Source organism: Bos grunniens, chromosome 9 (genome assembly GCF_055505025.1).
Source record: "Bos grunniens cultivar Pamir isolate PY7600 chromosome 9, Bosgru_T2T1.0, whole genome shotgun sequence".
NCBI classification, from domain to species: domain Eukaryota; kingdom Metazoa; phylum Chordata; class Mammalia; order Artiodactyla; family Bovidae; genus Bos; species Bos grunniens.
In genome coordinates, this window is record NC_141173.1 from 62,840,431 (window position 1) to 62,862,498 (window position 22,068).

Genomic DNA, 22,068 nt, shown 5'->3' on the forward strand with positions numbered 1-22,068 from the left:
TTTGGTGACCAGAAGTAACAGATGCCTGGAATTTAGGAGTAGATGAGGACTAAAAGATGCCTCTGGCCTGGTCTACCTGGAGAGGAAAGTGACAGGTCCCATCTATAGCAGTGTTACACCCACATCTCCACTTCGGAGAGTCACAGTGTACATAAAGCACCTCGATGGGAAGTCTTGTATGAAAGTCTTCAACTCATTCAACCATGAAAACCTATTTTTCAGAAAACATGTGTCCCTCAGGATAGTCTTACTAAGGCTGCTGTATCAAATAGCCTCTAACCCTTACTGCTGCTGCTACTGCTAAGTCGCTTCAGTCGTGTCCGACTGTGCGACCCCACAGACGGCAGCCCCCCAGGCTTCCCCGTCCCTGGGATTCTCCAGGCAAGAACACTGGAATGGGTTGCCATTTCCTTCTCCAATGCATGAAAGTGAAAAGTGAAAGTGAAGTCACTTAGTCATATCCGAGTCTTCACGACCCCATGAACTGCAGCCTACCAGGCTCCTCCGTCCATGGGATTGCCTTCTCCCTCTAACCCTTAGTGGCTTAAAAATAACATGGTTTATTTCTCTTTCACACTACACATTTACTGTTCATTGACTGGAGATCCTGCACTGCATGGTCTTTACTCTGGGATCCAAGGTGTTAGAGCAGCCACCTTGTAAGCATTTCTGGTTGTTCTAGCAGAGAAAAGTGAGCTCTGGATGTTTCCACGGTGATATGTTCTTGACTGAGAATGACATTTGGAATTTGGGCTCATAACTCATGGACCAGGACTAGTCACGTGACCCTACCCAGTCACAAGGGTCTGAGGAAGTACTGCCCTCGCATATGGCTGGAAAACAGATAGTCAGAAATATTTGCTAAATAGCACTGACAACTAAACCTCCTAACCTGACTGAACACTAATAGTCATTGAAGTATAGTTGGAAATGACTGCTGTTCATGGTTTTGAAAATAAGAATTGATAGTAATTACTACTGAAGAATGTTTAGCATCTGTGCTAAAGTTACATGACCATACTTAGTCAGGAATAAGAAATAGGAAGGCTTATTTTTTTTCATACTTATCTGGGGGAAAGAGGAATATCTCTCTCACATACCACACACACAAAACAATTCTTTTGGAAGATTTTATGAAAACAATTTCTTTTCACTTAGTCTCTAGTGGAATTCCTACAACAGATAACAAAATCATTTACCAGCCAATTCGTCATTGCTTCTCTCAAATACAAATGCGTTATAATAGAAAGCATGGAAAATTCCACAACACACCTACGTCTAAGCTACCAGAGGGAGGTATACCATAAATGTCCATTCACAGCATCTTCACAGATGTGCAGAGTTAACAAATCCCATAATTCCAGTAAAGTTGGCATTCAATTCACCTAGACAAAAAATGAAATATATTTTGTACTTACTATCATAGCCTCTGAAAATTAATTTCTGATGAAGTCTACCAAATCAAATTATCTAATGTCTTAGTATCTTGGTGGATAGTTGATCACAACTGTGTCAGTTAATGACACAGCAGTGGTTGACAACAAGAAGGCAGTGATGGCATTGGGATAAGTTCTGAGATGTTACCACCTGCATGGCAAACACAATGAAGGCATGTTATCAGTAGCCATGCAAAACTCCTTAATTCACTGTTTCTATAAATTATAGGGCATGTTAAATTCTTGTCATTTACTCAGCTATTCCCAAGTTCCTTCCCAGTTCTTCATTATATAATCTTTCTATATGCAATCATAGTTAAATGGCTTAATACATGTAAAATGCTTTGAGCAATGCTTGGCACATAGCAGCTACTAAGTGTCAGTTGTTTTCATTATTATTATTATTTTATGTCTTAAAAGTGATGCTTTGCATGTCTCCTGCCCTTCAGGGATGTGAAAATTTGGTTTGCTTTAAGCAAGTTCAATCCAGTGCTCCCAGTGAGGAGGTCTAACATGCAAGGTATCTTCCATATGGTTTTTTTTTTTCTTGCTGAGGACAGAACAGGCAAATCACCTTAGAAGTGATAAAAGTGATTTAAAATGTATTTAAAAGATTTTGTATATGTACCTCTAAATAAAGTGAGTATCTGAAATGGTAAATGTTGAGAACAAATTTTAAAATTTTTGATAATTGCACCACCAAGATACACTGATTAAAAAAGCCCCTTGGTATACTGCATTACCTTCAGACTATAATAAATCACTTACAATACTGTTAAAGTATTTAACTATATATTTTATTTTTATAATAATGAATCTGATATGCTCTAATCTCCTTTGGTTTGTTATACATCATCCATGCATCATTCATTCCATTCACTTAAAGCATCATCTTCATGTCCAGGTATATCTGTTGGTGACTGGTCAAGAGAAGTTGAATCTTTGTATCTCATTGAACTCAGCTCAGACTGTATCTCAGTTGTCGAGGCCTTTGCCCCCCAGAAATCTTTGACTGCCGTCCTGGAAGAAAAAAGTTTTTAAATATTTTTTGAAATGAAAACTAAAACTTTAGTTTTCTATATATAGAAGAGCCTCCCTGTTGTTGTTGTTCAGTCGCTAAGTCATGTCTGACTCCACAACCCCATGGACTGTAGCCACCAGGCTCCTCTGTCCATGGCATAACCCTGGTAAGAATACTGGAATGGCATGTCATTTCCTTCTCTGAGGGATCTTCCCCATCCAGGCATTGAACCCAGGTCTCCTGCATTGGCAGATAGATTCTTTACTGCTAAGCCATCAGGGAAACCCATAGAAGTGCCTCCTTAGTCAGGATTTATTTTTATTTTGCAACCCATCAGCTGCACTGTGATAGTAGATGAGCCTTCAGATGTACCAGGGGGTGAAACTCATGTAGGTATTAGAAATACTCTCAAATGATGAACTAGTTGCTTATAATAACCACATTTAAAAGTTGTGATTATTTTCAACTAGTATGCAGGGCAGGAAGCAACAGTTAGAACTGGACATGGAACAACAGACTGGTTCCAAATAGGAAAAGGAGTACGTCAAGGCTGTATATTGTCACCCTGTTTATTTAACTTATATGCAGAGTACATCATGAGAAACGCTGGGCTGGAGGAAGCACAAACTGGAATCAAGATTGCCAGAAGAAATATCAATAACCTCACATACGCAGATGACACCACCCTTATGGCAGAAAGTGAAGAACTAAAGAGTCTCTTGATGAAAGTGAAAGAGGAGAGTGAAAAAGTTGGCTTAAAGCTCAACATTGAGAAAACAAAGATCATGGTATCTGGTCCCATCACTTCATGGCAAATAGATGGGGAAACAGTGGCTGACTTTGTTTTTCTGGGCTCCAAAATCACTGCAGGTGGTGATTGCAGCCATGAAATTAAAAGATGCTTACACCTTGGAAGGAAAGTTATGACCAACATAGACAGCATATTCAAAAGCAGAGATATTACTTTGCCAACAAAGGTCAAGGGTATGGTTTTTCCAGTGGTCATGTATAGATGTGAGAGTTGGACTGTAAAGAAAGCTGAGCGCTGAAGAATTTATGCTTTTGAACTGTGGTGTTGGAGAAAACTCTTGAGAGTCCCTTGGACTGCAAGGAGGTCCAACCAGTCCATCCTACAGGAGATCAGTCCTGGGTGTTCATTGGAAGAACTGATGTTGAAGCTGAAACTCCAATACTTCGGCCACCTGATGCAAAGAGATGACTCATTTGAAAAGACTCTGATGCTGGGAAAGATTGAGGGCAGGAGGAGAAGGGGACGACAGAGGATGAGATGGCTGGATGGCATCACTGACTGATGGACGTGAGTCTGAGTGAACTCTGGGAGTTGGTGATGGACAGGGAGGCCTGGCGTGCTATGGTTCATGGGGTTGCAAAGAGTCGGACACTACTGAGTGACTGAACTGAACTGATTTTCAACTAGACAACACAAATATTAATTCAATAAACTTTTTGCTTTAACAACTACTATGTAAAATTGTGAAAACTGCATTTAAAAGTTTTCTCATGGCTGGGGATCAAGTCATGAGATCAGGTAGTTTGAACCAGGATTGTCTCAGGAGGGATGAAGAGAGTTGGACAGTCTTGAAACCTGCATAAGAAGCATAATGGACAGGGCCTTAGATTCACTGGACAGGGAGAGGCAGACAAGCAGATTTATTATCAAGGGTGATAGTTCAGTTGCAGTTCTTCACCTACCAATTTATAATTATGAAGATCAGTACAAAGATCACAAATATGCAGATAATAACTCCTATGGTCAGCACAAAAACTAGGACTGCATCAGTGTCTGGTCGGCTTGCTCTTTTCATCTGTAATTCTAGAGAAAAAAAACACATAGTGATGATTATTACTACTGGGAGAAAAAAAGGAATGAACATCTAAATGGGAACTTTGTATCTGGAAAAGAGCTCTAGAAATATACAGCAAGAATTAGTGGAACGTGTTAATAAACTTTCTCTACATGTTAGAAATGTTCTTTACAAACATGCAGAAAGGTTCAAAGAATCTGACAATAAACATCCTGCATTTCCACCACCTAGACACTACCATCAACATTTTAACTATCCTTCTGTTCATGCTTCTATCAATCCACTGATCCACCTTATTTTTTTTGATGCACTTTAAGATAATTTGCTAATGTCTGCACACTTCTTACAGAATTCAAGAGAATATAATTAACTATAGTGCAATATTTGTTTATATTTTTTCTTTTGAGGTAAAATGTATGGACCCTGAATTGAACAACAATCTTAAATATGTTATTTATTTAGTTACGGCAAATGCAAACACATATATGTAATTCAAATCCCTAAAAACACACAGAATATTACTCTACCCCAGAAAGTTTCCTTGAGCCCCTCCCAGTTAATCCCTGCCCAAACCTTCAGGCACAACTACTGTCCTGATTTTCTTTTCCACATAGATTGGTTCTACCTGATCTAGAATTTCATAGGAATGGAAACATTCATTATACTTTCTTTTGTGTAAGGCTTGTTAACTCAGTATTATGTTTTAGAGATTCAACCATAATTGTTGCATATATCAACAGTTTTTTCTTTTTTATTACTGGGTCAGAGATCAGATCAGTTGCTCAGTCCTGTCTAACTTTTTGCGACCCCATGAATCGCAGCATGCCAGGCCTCCCTGTCCATCACCAACTCCCAGAGTTCACTGAGACTCACGTCCATCGAGTCAGTGATGCCATCCAGCCATCTCATCCTCTGTTGTCCCCTTCTCCTCCTGCCCCCAATCCCTCCCAGCATCAGAGTCTTTTCCAATGAGTCAACTCTTCGCATGAGGTGGCCAAAGTACTGGAGTTTCAGCTTTAGCATCATTCCTTCCAAAGAAATCCCAGAGCTGATCTCCTTCAGAATGGACTGGTTGGATCTCCTTGCAGTCCAAGGGACTCTCAAGAGTCTTCTCCAACACCACAGTTCAAAAGCATCAATTCTTCGGCACTCAGCCTTCTTCACAGTCCAACTCTCACATCCATACATGACCACAGGAAAAACCATAGCCTTGACTAGACGAACCTTTGTTGGCAAAGTAATGTCTCTGCTTTTGAATATGCTATCTAGGTTGGTCATAACTTTCCTTCCAAGGAGTAAGCGTCTTTTAATTTCATGGCTGCAGGGTGACAATATACAGCCTTGACGTACTCCTTTTCCTATTTGGAACCAGTCTGTTGTTCCATGTCCAGTTCTTACTGTTGCTTCCTGATCTGCATACAAATTTCTCAAGAGGCAGATCAGGTGGTCTGGTATTCCCATCTCTTTCAGAATTTTCCACAGTTTATTGTGATCCACACAGTCAAAGGCTTTGGCATAGTCAATAAAGCAGAAATAGATGTTTTTCTGGAACTCTCTTGCTTTTTCCATGATCCAGCAGATGTTGGCAAATTGATCTCTGGTTCCCCTGCCTTTTCTAAAACCAGCTTGAACATCAGGAAGTTCACGGTTCACACACACACACACACACACAAAACAGAATACTGCTCAGCCAGAAAATGAATGAAATCCTGACATTTGCAACAACATGGATGGACCTTAAAGGTGTTATTGCTAAGTTAAGTAACGTCAGATGGAGAAAGACAGATATAAATATGTTGAATTTAAAAAAATAAATAAAACAGAAACACACTCATGGATACAGAGAACCAGATTATTCGTTGCCAGAGAGGAAGGGGGTTTAGGGTAGGTGAAATGGATGATGGGGGAGAGGCAACTTTATGGTGGTAGATGGTAACTAGACTTGTGGTGGGAGTCTCCATATACATATATCAAATCATAATACTGTACACCTGAAACTTACATTAAAACATTTAAAACTTTAGCTCTTTAAAAGGAATCACTAGAAAAATGAAAAGATAAAATCCAGGGAAAAAATTTAATAAACCATGTATAACAAGTATGATCAGTTTGGGGAAAGATCCTGTAATTTCTTAGAAAACTAAGCATACCTCTACACTAGGACCCAGCAGTTCCACTCATAGGTATTTATCCAAAAGAAGTGGAAGTGTGTGTTCACAGAATGACTTGTATTAAGAATGTTCATAGCAGTTTATTTATAATAACCCCAAACTGAAACAGAGTGGGTGTCCATCAGGAGACTGAATAATTGAGGCATGATCTGCCTCTTGAGAAATTTGTATGCAGGTCAGGAAGCAACAGTTAGAACTGGACATGGAACAACAAACTGGTTCCAAACAGGAAAAGGAGTTCGTCAAGGCTGTATATTGTCACCCCGTTTATTTAACTTGTATTCAGAGTACATCATGAGAAACGCTGGACTGGAAGAAACACAAACTGGAATCAAGATTGCCGGGAGAAATATCAATAACCTCAGATATGCAGATGACACCACCCTTATGGCAGAAAGTGAAGCGGAACTCAAAAGCCTCTTGATGAAAGTGAAAGTGGAGAGTGAAAAAGTTGGCTTAAAGCTCAACATTCAGAAAATGAAGATCATGGCATCTGGTCCCATCACTTCATGGGAAATTGACGGGGAAACAGTGGAAACAGTGTCAGACTTTATTTTTCTGGGCTCCAAAATCACTACAGATGGTGACTGCAGCCATGAAATTAAAAGACGCTTACTCCTTGGAAGGAAAGTTATGACCAACCTAGATAGCATATTCAAAAGCAGAGACATTACTTTGCCAACAAAGGTTCGTCTAGTCAAGGCTATGGTTTTTCCAGTGGTCATGTATGGATGTGAGAGTTGGACTGTGAAGAAGGCTGAGCACCGAAGAATTGATGCTTTTGAACTCTTGAGAGTCCCTTGGACTGCAAGGAGATCCAACCAGTCCATTCTAAAGGAGATCAGCTCTGGGATTTCTTTGGAGGGAATGATGCTAAAGCTGAAACTCCAGTACTTTGGCCACCTTATGTGAAGAGTTGACTCATTGGAAAAGACTCTGATGCTGGGAGGAATTGGGGGCAGGAGGAGAAGGGGACGACAGAGGATGAGATGGCTGGATGGCATCACTGACTCGATGGACGTGAGTCTCAGTGAACTCTGGGAGTTGGTGATGGACAGGGAGGCCTGGCATGCTGAGATTCATGGGGTCGCAAAAAGTTGGACACGACTGAGCGACTGATCTGATATATATATATATATATATATATATATATATATATATATATATATATAAGACACCTTCTTTATCCATTTGTCCATCAATGGACAGTTAGGTGGCTTCTATATCTTGGCTATTATAAATAATGCTCCAGAGAACATAGAGGTGCATATGTCTTTTTGAATTAGTGTTATGTTCTTTGGATAAATATACAGAAGTGGAAAAGCTGTGTCCTATGGTAGTATTATTCTTAATTTTTTGAAGACTCTCTATATTGCTTTTCGTAGTGGCTGCACCAACAGTGTACAAGGGTTCCCTCTTCTCCACATCCTCTCCAACATTTGTTATTTTTTGTCTTTTTTGATAACAACCACTCTAATAGGTATAAGGTAGTACTTGTGGTTTTGATTTGCATTTCCCTAACTAGTGATGTTGAGCATATTTTTATGCATCTGCTGACCATCTGTATGTCTTCTTTGGAAAAAATGTCTGTTCAGATCCTTTGCCTGATTTTTATCAGGTTTTATTTATTTATTTTTTAATGTTGATTACTGTGAGTTCCTTATACATTTTGGCCTATTAACCCCTCATCAGAGATACCATGTGCAAATGTCTCCTCCCATTCCATAAGCTGTTTTTTTGTTTTGATGATGGTTTCCTTTGCTGTGCAGAAGCTTTTTAGTTTGAAGTAGTCCCATTGTTTATTTTTGCTTTTGTTTCCCTTGTCTCTGCAGTTAAACCTACAAAAACATCGTTAAGACCTATATCAATAAGGTTCAGAAGTCAATTCAGTTGCTCAGTCGTGTCCGATACTTTGCATCCCCATGAATTGGAGCACACCAGGCCTCCCTGTCCATCACCAACTCCCAGAGTTCACTCAAACCCACATCCATCGAGTCAGTGATGCCATCCAGCCATCTCATCCTCTGTCGTCCCCTTCTCCTCCTGCCCCCAATCCCTCCCAGCATCAGAGTCTTTTCCAATGAGTCAACTCTTCGCATGAGGTGGCCAAAGTACTGGAGTTTCAGCTTTAGCATCATTCCCTCCAAAGAACACCCAGGACCGATCTCCCTTAGAATGGACTGGTTGGATCTCCTTGCAGTCCAAGGGACTCTCAAGAGTCTTCTCCAACACCACAGTTCAAAAGCATCAATTCTTCGGCGCTCAGCTTTATAGTCCAACTCTCATATCCATACATGATCACTGGAAAAAGCATAACCTTTACTAGACCTTTGTTGGCAAAGTAATGTCTCTGCTTTTTAATACGCTATCTTCTGCTGCTGCTAAGTCACTTCAGTCGTGTCCGACTCTGTGCGACCCCATAGACAGCAGCCCACCAGGCTCCCCCGTCCCTGGGATTCTCCAGGCAAGAATACTGGAGTGGGTTGCCATTTCCTTCTCCAGTGCATGAAAGTGAAAAGTCAAAGTGAAGTTGCTCAGTCGTGTCTGACTCTTAGGGACCTCATGGACTGCAGCCTTCCAGGGTCCTCCGTCCATGGGATTTTCCAGGCAAGAGTACTCGAGTGGGGTGCCATTGCCTTCTCCCAATATGCTATCTAGGTTGGTTATAACCTTCCTTCCAAGGAGGAAGTATCTTTTAATTTCATGGCTGCAGTCACCATCTGTAGTGATTTTGGAGCCCAGAAAAATAAAGTCTGACACTGTTTCCACTGTTTCCCCATCTATTTCCCATGAAGTGATGGGACCAGAGACCACGATCTTAGTTTTCTGAATGATGAGTTTTAAGCCAACTTTTTCACTCTCCTTTCACTCTCATCAAAAGGCTTTTGAGTTCCTCTTCACTTTCTGCCATAAGGGTGGTGTCATCCGCATATCTGAGGTTATTGATATTTCTCCTGGCAATCTTGATTCCAGCTTGTGCTTCCTCCAGCCCAGCATTTCTCATGATGTACTCTGCATATAAGTTAAATAAGCAGGGTGACAATATACAGCCTTGACATACTCCTTTTCCTATTTGGAACCAGTCTGTTGTTCCATGTCCAGTTTGAACTGTTGCTTCCTGACCTGCAAATAGGTTTCTCAAGAGGCAGGTCAGGTGGTCTGGTATTCCCATGTCTTTCAGAATTTTCCACAGTTTATTGTGATCCACACAGTCAAAGGCTTTGGCATAGTCAATAAAGCAGAAATAGATATTTTTCTGGAACTCTCTTGCTTTTTCCATGATCCAGCGGATGTTGGCAATTTGATCTCTGGTTCCTCTGCCTTTTCTAAAACCAGCTTGAACATCAAGAAGTTCACGGTTCACGTTTTACTGCCTATGTTTTTTTCCTAGGAATTTTATGATTTTAGGTCTTACGTTCAACTCTTTCATCCATTTTGAGTTTATTTCTGTGTACGGTATAAGATAGTGACCTTCTTTCATTCTTTTGCATGTGGCTGTCAAATTTTCCCAATACCATTTTTGGAATATGAAGTTTTAAATTTTATGAAGCCTAATTTATCAATATTTCCTTTTATGGTGACTGGTTTTTGTCATATCTAAAAGGGAAGTCTTGCCTACTCCTGAATCATACAGATACTCTTCTATGTTTCCTTTTTAAGCTTGATGATTTTAGCTTTTATTAATACATTTAGGACTATAACACATCTCTAATTTTTGTATATGTTTTAATATCCAAACACCACTTTTAAATCAGCATTCTCTCCCATATCTGTCTGCTCTTCCTTATTAAGGAGACAAAATGAGTCTACTACATGTATTATAACACTGCTACATTGTAAGCTGATAAAAATGCAATTTATAGCAAATATTACTTACTTTTGAATTATATACCTTTCTTATGGCTCTTCCTGGTCCCTAAATCATACACTCATTAAAGATTAATGTGGGGAAGGTCCTGAAAGATCATCTGATACAACTTTTATACAGATAAGTAAACCAACATCCAGGGAGATTTAATGATTTGTGAAAGCTATGTTTTATGTATTTTAATATTTTAATTTTGATAAGTACCATTCTCACAGGGGCTTCCCAGGTGGTACTAGTGGTAAAGAATCTGCCTGCCTATGTAGAAGATGCAAGATTCACAAGTTTGATCCCTGGGTCAAGAAAATCCCCTGGAGAAGGAAATGGCAGCCCACTCCAGTATTCTTGCCTGGAGAATTCCATGGATAGAGGAGCCCAGTGGGCTACTGTACACGGAGTCATGAGGAGTTGGACATGACTGACTGCACACACACAGCACTCTAACAGACTTGGTCTCCTATTCAGGCAGTCTCAGCTGCTTATTCATCTTGATTTTCTTTCTATTCTTTAAACACTATGAAATATAATCTTCCATTTTTCTTAGTAGTTCAAGAGCTATAAACTCAATTTAGTAATCTCATTAAATACTTCCAAGTACGATAAACAATTTTAAAAAGTTAAAGTTAGTCACTCAGTCGTGTCCGACTCTTTGTGACCCCGTGGACTGTAGCCCACCAGGCTCCTCTGTCCATGGAATTCTCCAGGCAAGAATACTGGAGTGCGTTGCCATTCCCTTCTCCAGGGGATCTTCTCAACCCAGGGATCGAACCCAGGTCTCCTGCATTGCAGGCAGACTCTACCGAATGAGCCACCAGGGAAGCCAATTTATATCGTATTTATATTCTAACATTGTTAAATTTAAAAAGTTTTTAACTTTTGATAATTTTAGACTTATAAAAGCAGTGGAATTTTTAAGCTCAAATGAAAAAAAAAACTTTTAAGATTAAAACTTGAGGGGAAGAAATGCAAAATTTCTTTCCATTTATCTACTACCCTGAAATACTAGACAAGAGAGGTGGAAAATGAGAAGTATCAAGATTCTGGTTCATTTTAATGGTAGTCTTCTTGCAAGGGTCCCTTAGAGTACTTTTATGTCTAATAAAAAATAGTTTCCATTTCTGTTGAAATTTTCTAATGAAAAACAGACTGAATTTTGATGCTCTTACATTTTAGAAAAACTAAGCTTATGTTTGTATTAGTTTTTGAAGGTCACCATAACAAAGTACCACTAACTAGGGGACTTAAAAACAACAGAAATATCTGTTATCTCACAGTTTTGGAGGATAAATGTTTGAATACCAGGCATTGGTAAGGCTGTGCTCTCACCAGTGGCTCTAAGAAGGATCCTTCCTTTACTCTTCCAGGCTCTGGGAGCCCCAAATGTTCCTTAGTTTGTGACAGTGTATCTCCAGCCTGGGATTTCTTTGGAAGGAATGATGCTAAAGCTGAAACTCCAGTACTTTGGCCACCTGATGTGAAGAGTTGACTCATTGGAAAAGACCCTGATGCTGGGAGGGATTGGGGGCAGGAGGAAAAGGGGACGACAGAGGATGAGATGGCTGGATGGCCTCACTGACTCGATGGACGTGAGTCTGAGTGAACTCCGGGAGTTGGTGATGGACAGGGAGGCCTGGCGTGCTGCGATTCATGGGGTCGCAAAGAGTCGGACACGACTGAGCGACTGATCTGATCTGATGTGAACTCCAGTTTCTGTGTCTGTCTTCACATGGCTGTCTTCTCCCCATGTGTCTTTGAGTCTTCATGTATTCTCCTCTCTCATGTTCTGTGTTTCTGTGTCCAGATCTCCCTCTTCTCATGAGGACACCAGTTAAACTGGATTAAAAGCCCACTCTTCTCTAGTATGTAAGATTGTGTCTTAACTGAATTAATTACACCTGCAACAACCCTATTTCCAGACACCATCACATTCGTAAGTTATATGAGTTTGGACTTGAAAATATCTTTTTAGGGGGACATGATTGAATCAAAATAATGCCTAACTATAAAAGACAATTATTGTGAAAGTGAAAAATCTGTCATATGAAGGAATGGATGGGACATTTTCATTAATTAAACCGTATCTACCCTGAAAATATTTCAATCATGTATTTGTTTCGAGCCAGTACCATACTGTGAGAACATTTAAAGCCAAAACATTTGTCTGACGTCTAAAACAGCCAAAAGGGTCTGTCACAGCAGTAAACCCAATTGTCCTTTTTAAAAGCAACTAATAGATATCAACATTTTCTGAAAACATTTTGTCATCTAACCAGTGCATATGCTAAGATGGCAGAGACATCCCCCACCAGTCCTAGACAGCTACGAGAGAGAAAAGTCAACTTGTCTCACTTGCTGACCTTGGGGACTGTGCCCCAGTCCTTAGCTTATACCTGTTGCCTTTGAATCACAGGAAGAGCTAAACCACTACTAAGCAGTCCTAACAAGGACCAAGCTGGGGGACACGAACTGAGAACGGCTGTCAAAACCTTTAATAGCCTGAACTGTGACTCACTGAGATCTTTTTTAGTTGATGATGTTCGGTCCTTTTTTGCCTTTTATTGACATTATTCTTTTAATAACACCGAGTATATCCCAATATAGGACTACGGTTATTAGCTTTCACTGTAAATATTTTTTTTAAAGGACACTGAACAGTACATCAAAGAAAGTTTACAGTTTATTTTTTTAAATCACCTCCAAAATACCTCAGCTTGTTTCCAGTTAAATAAAAGGCAGTGAAGTGGTAGTTGCTCAGTCGTGTCCAGCTCTTTGCAACCCCACGGACTGTAGCCCACCAGGCTCCTCTGTCCATGGAATTCTCCAGGCAAGGATACTGGAGTGGGTAGCCATTTCCTTCTCCAGGGAATCTTCCCGACCCAAAGCTGGGATCAAAGCTGGGTCTCCTGCATTGCAGGCAGTCTTCATCATCTGAGCCACCAGGGAAAGTCACACTACCTTGTAGAAAAGTCTTAATGGTATAAAACTAGTGCTTCCCAAAATGTGATCTCTGGACCAACAACAACTAGGAACTTGTCAGAAATGGAAATTCTTGTGCCAGCAGATCTACAGATGCAGAAACTACAGGAGCTGGGCTAGTGGTCTGTGTCTCAACAAGATCACCATGTGATTCTGATGCTCTCTGAAGTTTGAGATATAACCAAGTCATAATGTTGCTGGGTACTTACCAGTTGTCGTATAGATTGTGAATCTAATAGATGCTACTATTTCATTATTATCCAACGTTTCACACTCAAAAGCCTTGGGGTGAGTATCCCTGTGAACTTCCAGGATTGCTGAATCATTTGCAAGTATAATGGCTTGCTATTTTAAAAGAAAAAAATATATCAATATTCTTCATGAAAATCTAAGATCAGAAAATAATTTATTCCTTATAACAAAATAAGAGTCACTTTCTCTCAGTCTAGGACAGTAATTAATTATGTACTTGTATTTTAAAGTTAGACAGAACAAGTACCAACTTCCTGACTGTGTAAATCAGAACGAGTTACTGTCTGCATCTCAGCTACAGTTGGTCCTCCATATCTTTGGGCTCCACATCAGTAGATTCAACAAATCATAGATTAAAAATACTCAGAAAAAAAGAATTTCCAGAAAGTTCCAAAAAGCAAAACTTGAATTGGTTGCACAGTAACTCTTTATTTGGCATTTATATTGCATTTACAAATACTTATATAGCATTTTCCAAGGCAAACCATTGGAAACCTTTGTTTGTTTCCAAGGCAAACCATTAAATATCACAGTAATCCAAGTCTATGCCCCAACCAGTAACGCTGAAGAAGCTGAAGTTGAACAGTTCTATGAAGACATAAGATCTTCTAGAACTAACACCCAAAAAAGACGTCCTTTTCATTATAGGGGACTGGAATGCAACAGTAGGAAGTAAAGAAACACCTGGAGTAACAGGCAAATTTGGCCTTGGAGTACAGAATGAAGCAGGGCAAAGGCTAATAGAGTTTTGCCAAGAAAACGCACTGGTCATAGCAAACACCCTCTTCCAACACCACCAGAGAAGACTCTACACATAGACATCACCAGATGGTCGACACCAAAATCAGACTGACAATATTCTTTGCAGCCAAAGATGGAGAAGCTCTATATAGTCGGCAAAAACAAGACCAGGAGCTGACTATGGCTCGGATCATGAACTCCTTATTGCCAAATTCAGATTGAAACTGAAGAAAGTGGAGAAAACCACTAGACCATTCAGGTATGACCTAAATCAAATCCCTTATGATTATACAGTGGAAGTGAGAAATAGATTTAAGGGACTAGATCTGATAGATAGAGTGCCTGATGAACTATGGACGGAGGTTCATACATTGTACAGGAGACCGGGATCAAGACCATCCCCAAGAAAAAGAAATGCAAAAAAGCAAAATGGGAGTCTGAGGAGGCCTTACAAATAGATGTGAAAAGAAGGGAAGCGAAAAGCAAAGGAGAAAAGGAAAGATATAAGCATCTGAATGCAGACTTCCAAATAACAGCAAGGAGACATAAGAAAGCCTTCCTCAGCAATCAATGCAAAGAAATAGAGGAAAACAATAGAATGGGAAAGACTAGAGATCTCTTCAAGAAAATTAGAGATACCAAGGGAACATTTCATGCAAAGATGGGCTCAATAAAGGACAGAAATGGCAGGGACCTAACAAAAGCAGAAGATATTAAGAAGAGGGGGCAAGATACACAGAAGAACTGTACAAAAAAGATCTTCATGACCCAGATAATCACGATGGTGTGATCACTCACCTAGAGCCAGACATACTGGAATGTGAAGTCAAGTGGGCCTTAGGAAGCATCACTACGAACAAAGCTAGTGGAGGTGATGGAATTCCAGTTGAGCTGTTTCAAATCCTGAAAGATGATGCTGTGAAACTGTTGTACTCAGTATGCCAGCAAATTTGGAAAACTCAGCAGTGGCCACAGGACTGGAAAATGTCAGTTTTCATTCCAATCCCAAAGAAAGGCAATGCCAAAGAATACTCAAACCACCGCACAATTGCACTCATCTCACATGCTAGTAAAGTAATGCTTCAAATTCTCCAAGCCAGGCTTCAGCAATATGCGAACAGTGAACTTCCAGATGTTCAAGCTGGTTTTAGAAAAGGCAGAGGAACCAGAGATCAAATTGCCAACATCTGCTGGATCATGGAAAAAGCAAGAGAGTTCCAGAAAAACATCTATTTCTGCTTTATTGACTATGCCAAAGCCTTTGACTGTGTGGATCACAATAAACTGTGGAAAATTCTGAAAGACATGGGAATACCAGACCACCTGACCTGCCTCTTGAGAAATCTATATGCAGGTCAGGAAGCAGAACAACAGACTGGTTCCAAATAGAAAAAGGAGTATGACAAGGCTGTATATTGTCACCCTGATTATTTAACTTCTATGCAGAGTACATCATGAGAAATGTTGGGCTGGAGGAAGCACAAGCTGGAATCAAGATTGCTGGGAGAAATATCAATAACCTCAGATATGCAGATGACACCATCTTTATGGCAGAAAGTGAAGAAGAACTAAAAAGGCTCTTGATGAAAGTGAAAGTGGAGAGTAGAAAAGTTGGCTTAAAACTCAACATTCAGAAAACTAAGATCATGGCATCTGGTCCCATCACTTCATGGCAAATAGATGGGGAAACAGTGGAAACAGTGTCAGACTTTATTTTGGGGGGCTCCAAAATCACTGCAGATGGTGACTGCAGCCATGAAATTAAAAGACACTTGCTCCTTGGAAGAAAAGTTATGACCAACCTAGGTAGCATATTCAAAAGCAGAGACATTACTTTGCCAACAAAGGTTCGTCTAGTCAAGGCTATGGTTTTTCCTGTTGTCATGTATGGATGTGAGAGTTGGACTGTGAAGAAGGCTGAGCGCCGAAGAATTGATGCTTTTGAACTGTAGTGTTGGAGAAGACTCTTGAGAGTCCCTTGGACTGCAAGGAGATCCAACCAGTCCATTCTGAAGGAGATCAGCCTAGGGATTTCTTTGGAAGAAATGATGCTAAAGCTGAAACTCCAGTACTTTGGCCACCTCATGTAAAGAACCGACTCATTTGAAAGGACCCTGATGCTAGGAAAGTTTGAGGGCAGGAGGAGAAGGGGACAACAGAGGATTAGATGGTTGGATGGCATAACTGACTCAATGGACATGGGTTTGGGTAGACTCCGGGATTTGGTGATGGACAGGGAGGCCTGGTGTGCTGAGGTTCATGGGGTCGCAAAGAGTCGGACACGACTAAGTGACTGAACTGAACTGATATAGCACTTACATTATATTATAAATAATCTAGAGGTGTTTTAAAGTATACGGACAGAAGTATCTGTTATATTCAAATACTATATAATTTGCCATGTTATATACTAATATAATACCATGGTATTATATACTAATACCATGTTGTATAAGAAAATTGAGCATCTCTGATTCTGATGTCTGAAGGGGTCCTGGAGTCAACTCCCTGAGGAAATGGAGCAACAATTGTACTTATCTGCAAAATGGGTATAATGATGGGATTACCTCATAGATTGTTACATGAGTAAAAGAAACTCTAGCAGTTGGTGTATATCTGGCATTTAATAAGCCCTCAACTAATGTTAGCTACTGTTACCAGTATACAAGAATTATACATACAAATGAAAACCTTGCTTCCCAAATAGAACACTTTATATAAAATAGATGCTTCTATGTTCTGATAATAGCTGGCCCTAAACATATATAAAGTTGTAGCTCTACTAAGAAATGAAAGACAATTTAAATCCCAATAATAATACAGTTATATGATTTTTACTTCATTTTTGCAAACTGCTTTTGAAGAGAAAGTGCTCTGAGAGTCATGAAGCACTGGGAAACGAATCTTATTACTCACTGAAAAGCACCAAATTATATACATTCATTACTCACCTGGTCTGGCCTTAGAAGTCTCCAAATATATTTGAAACGGTTTTCAGGAGATGTATGAACACATGCAAGCCTAACATGTTCAAGGCTTTCTGAAATTGGTCTACCCCCTGAAAAAAAATTACATACATATATACCAATGGGCCTTGTGCACTGCTTTATACACAAAACTACCTTTAAAAGTCGCCACCAATTTTAAAAGAAATTACACGCTGGAAGTCAGTAAACGTATTACTGCAAGTTTGACTGTAGAGGAGCAGAGTCGTCATGCATGCAACAATAAAGTCACGGAAGAGGCAAGTAAACACCATACCTGTCTGTTCCTTTGGCAAAATAAACTATAGAGAAGAGACAGTAAGGGCAAGCTACTTAGTGATCTATTAAACTTTGAGATATACTTACTAGTGGCTGCCAATTTTCTGTCCACCTCTTTCTGGCTTAGAGATAATGAAACCTCAGATGAGTGAAATTTGATAAAGAAAGGCTCTCAAAGTTCCCAATGTGGAGTTTACCAATCCACTGATAGACTGTCACAACCACAAGGTCAAAAGCATTTCTCTGGAGGATAGCTTCAACCAAAACCTGAGTGCAGTAAGGTTCCAGTGTACTAGAGAGAATGTTTGTTAAATTTAGACACAACTGAAAAAATGTAAAGAAAAGTAGAAAGACCTATAACTGTCTGGAGAAGTGGAATTTTAAGTTTTCTTATGATTTCCTTTGAGTATATCATTTTGATCATCTCCCTCCACTCAAGCAAACTGAGGTTAAGGATATCTCCCCAGAGTAAACATGGCCCCTCTGTCTCCCTCCAGTATAAAGTCCAACTCACAGCCACAATCTACTGGTCCACGACATTCTTCCACTCGTACGATACACTTGGATTCACCACCAGGGCATCCACTTGTCAATATAACTTCTCTAATACCGATACCTTTGATAAAAGAAATTGGCAGATGTTAAAAAAAAAAAAAAGAATTCCAGGGTTATTTTATTTTTCCACCTAGGTCAATTTTGAAACTTTTCTCCTAATTTCAGAAATTAAATTCCTAAATTCAGGGTAATAACATTTAGAGATGGCTCAGCAGGTAAAGAATCAACCTGCAATGCAGGAGACCTGGGTTCGATCCCTGAGTCAGAAAGATCCCCTGGAGAAGGGAATGGTTACCTACTCCAGTATTCTTGCCTGGAGAGGAGCCTGGTGGGCTACAATCCATGAGTTCAAAAAGAGTAGGATACAACTGAAGTGACTGAGCACAAGCACAAGCATTTTGAATTATTTCATAAAACAACATTTCCAAAAGGAGTCACATGGAACACTAGTTCCTCTGGTTGATAACATAAGAAAAAAGATTCCATGATTCTCTACATTTGGAAAGTATACATTAAATTAAAATGAAATGAATCTCCTCAGAATTTTAGAGGACCTTTTAACATGCTAGTAAATGAATGTGCTATTATGTGTAAACTTTCATTGATCAAAGATGCAAAAGTTTTACATTCTAATATTTTTGAGATCAGAATGCATTTTAGAATTGACAGCATGTCAAGAATGACAGTATTTTTCCTTTTTAGAGATGTATAAAATGTGCTTATTACAGCTAATAAAGCCTACTACTGAAACAGTAGAAAGCAGTAACACACAGGATCTTCCAAATTTATTTGACCATGGAGCTTTGGAATGGGGGGAGTTGTAGCTTGCAGAGGATATTACAAAAATTACACTGTAACATAAATGATGCTTTTTAACACCTAGACTGGTAAAAATCTCTGTATTACATTTATCAAGATAGACTTAATGACCAGACTTCCATTTCCAAAGTGATAACTCTTGTTAGAATTGCCACACATTTCATAAGAAATTAAGTCTTTACCGGCCCATCTCAGATCTCCACTGACTTTGCCCTACCAATACCAGAAGTGAGAGAGATGATAAAAGCTGGTTAAAAGCTGGTTCAGTGACATGCCAAACATGTCCTGTGATAAGACTGTGCTGTCACAGGCTAAGGAGTAGTCCATCTTGATATTCTTCCTACCAAGTTCCTTCTTTCAGTCCCTGTAAAATGTTAATCATACAACCCATTCTCAAAACAATGGTAAGCTGAAGTCTAGAGATGGCTTCAGTTCAGTTCAGTCACTCAGTCATTTCTGACTCTTTGAGACCCCATGGACTGCAGGATGCCAGACTTTCCTTCCCATCACCAACTCCCAGAGCTTGCTCGAACTCATGTCCATTGAGTCGGTGATGCCATCCAACCATCTCATCCTCTGTCATCCCCTTCTCCTCCCACCTTCAATCTTTCCCAGCATCAGGGTCTTTTCTAATGAGTCAGTTCTTCACATCAGGTGGCCAAAGTATCGGAGCTTCAGCTTCAGCATCGGTCCTTCCAATGAATATTCAGGACTGATTTCCTTTAGGATGGACTGGTTTGACCTCCTTGCAGTCCAAGGGACTCTCAAGAGTCTTCTCCAACACCACAGTTCTAAAGCATCAATTCTTCAGCACTCAGCTTTCTTTATGGTCCAACTTTCACATCCATACATGACTACTGGAAAACCATAGGTTTGACTAGACACATTTGTCAGCAAAGTCATGTCTCTGTTTTTCAATATTCTGCCTAGGTTGGTCATAGTTGGGGTTCCCTTGTGGCTCAGCTGGTAAAGAATCTGCCTGCAAGGTGGGAGACCTGGGTTTGATCCATGGGTTGGGAAGATACCCTCAAGAAGGGAAATGTTACCCACTTCAGTATTCTGGCCTGGATAATTCCATGGACTGCATAGTCCATGGGATTGCAAAGAGTCAGACATGACTGAGCAACTTTCACTTTCACTCTCTAGCTTGGTCATAGTTTTTCTTCCAAGGAGCAAGTGTCTTTTAATTTCATGGCTGCACTCATGTGTAGTAATTTTGGAGCCCAAGAAAATAAAGTCTGTCACTCTTTCCATTGTTTCCCCATATATTTGCCATGAAGTGATGGGACCCTATGCCATGATCTTAGTTTTTCAAATGTTGATTTTAAGCCAGCTTTTTCACTCTCCTCTTTCACTTCCATTAAGAAGCAAGTCTTTATTTTCTTGCTTTCGGCCATAACCATGGTGTCATCTGCATATCTGAAGTTATTGCTACTTGTCTCTGCAATTCTGCTTCCAGCTTATGCTTCATCCAGCCCAGCATTTCGCATGATAGATTCTGTTTATAAGTCAAATAAGCAAGGTGACAATATACAGCCTTGACATACTGCTTTCCCAATTTGGAACCAGTCCTTTGTTTAATGTCCGGGTCTAACTGTTGCTTTTGACCTGCAAACAGGTTTCGCAGGGAGCAAGTAAGGTGGTCTGGTATTCCCATCTCTTTTAAGAATTTTCCAACACAGTCAAAGGCTTTGGTATAGTCAATGAAGCAGATGTAAATGTTTTTCTGGAATTCTCTTGCTTTTTCTATGATCCAACAGATGTCAGCAATTTGATCTCTGGTTCCTTTGCCTTTTCTAAATCCAACTTGAACATCTGGAAGTTCTCGGTTCACACACTGCTGAAGCCTAGCTTAGAGAATTCTGAGCGTTTCTTTGCTAGCGTGTGAGAGAAGTGCAATTGTGCAGTAGTTTGAACGTTCTTTGGCATTGCGTTTCTTTGGCATTGGAATGAAAACTGACCTTTTCCAGTCCTCTTCCTGTGGCCACTGCTGAGTTTTCCAAATTTGCTGACATATTGAGTACAGCACTTTCACAGCATCAGCTTTTAGGATTTGAAGTAGCTCGGTTGGAATTCCATCACCTCCACTAGCTTTGTTCATAGTGATGCTTCCTAAGGTTCATTTGTCTTTGCACTCCAGGATGTCTGGCTCTAGGTGAGTGATCACGCCATTGTGGTTATCTGGGTCATTAAGATCTTTTTTTTCTTTTTATAATTCTTCTGTGTATTCTTTCTACCTCTTCTTAATATCTTCTGCTTCTGTTAGGTACATATCATTTCTGTCCTTTATTGTGCCCATCTTTGCATGAAATGTTCCCTTGGTATCTCTAATTCTCTTGAAGAGATCTCTAGTCTTTCCTGTTCTGTCATTTTCTTCTATTTCTTTGCATTGATCACTGAGGAAGGCTTTCTTATCTCTTCTTGCTATTCTTTGGAACTCTGCATTCAGATGGGTATATCTTCCCTTTTTTCCTTTGCCTTTCACTTCTCTTCTTTTCACAGCTATTTTTAAGGCCTCCTCAGACAACCATTTTACCTTTTAGCATTTCTTTTTCTTGGGGATGGCTTTGATCAGTCTCCTGGACAATGTCATGAACCTCCATCCACAGTTCTTAAGGCACTCCATCAGATCTAGTCCCTTAAATCTATTTCTCACTTCCACTGTATAGTCATAAGGGATTTGATTTAGGTCATACCTGAATGATCTAGTGGTTTTCCCTACTTTCTTCAACTTAAGTCTGAATTTTGCAATAAAGAGTTCATGATCTGAGCCATAGTCAGCTCCTGGTCTTGTTTTGGCTGACTGTATAGAGCTTGGCTTATAATACAAGAGACGGCTTATAATCTGTTGGTTTATCATGTAAGAGATGGCTTATAAGAGCATGTTTCAATCTTCAGAGTGCATGCAAAACACCTGAGACATACTGACGTGCAAATTAGGATGCAGTAAGTAGGTCTGCAGTAGGTCCTCACGTTCTGAATTTCTCACAAGCTCTCAGGATATGCTGATGTAGCTAGCCTGTGGACCAAACTTTGAGAAGCAAACAAGAGAGTTCTCCATACGAGATAAGGAGAGGGAAGGTTGGATGGGGAAAGGTCTATTTTGATTAAACGAGATTCTTAAGAATGGCTGCAGAATGGCT

General features: G+C 39.9%; 1 protein-coding gene across 1 annotated transcript in view; it reads right to left on the minus strand.

Moving 5' to 3' along the window:
* Positions 1 to 2,211: 2,211 nt before the first annotated feature.
* The window catches only part of SPACA1 (sperm acrosome associated 1), a 30,642-nt gene continuing 10,785 nt past the window's right edge, over positions 2,212 to 22,068 (minus strand). Inside the window, exons 3-7 of the mRNA XM_086317781.1 lie at positions 18,066 to 18,167; positions 17,240 to 17,346; positions 13,505 to 13,640; positions 4,171 to 4,291; positions 2,212 to 2,456 (exon numbers count right to left, since the gene is read on the minus strand). Coding sequence (XP_086173907.1) covers positions 2,300 to 2,456; positions 4,171 to 4,291; positions 13,505 to 13,640; positions 17,240 to 17,346; positions 18,066 to 18,167 — 623 coding nt within the window. The 3' untranslated portion in view covers positions 2,212 to 2,299. The remainder of the gene's footprint in view (positions 2,457 to 4,170; positions 4,292 to 13,504; positions 13,641 to 17,239; positions 17,347 to 18,065; positions 18,168 to 22,068) is intronic.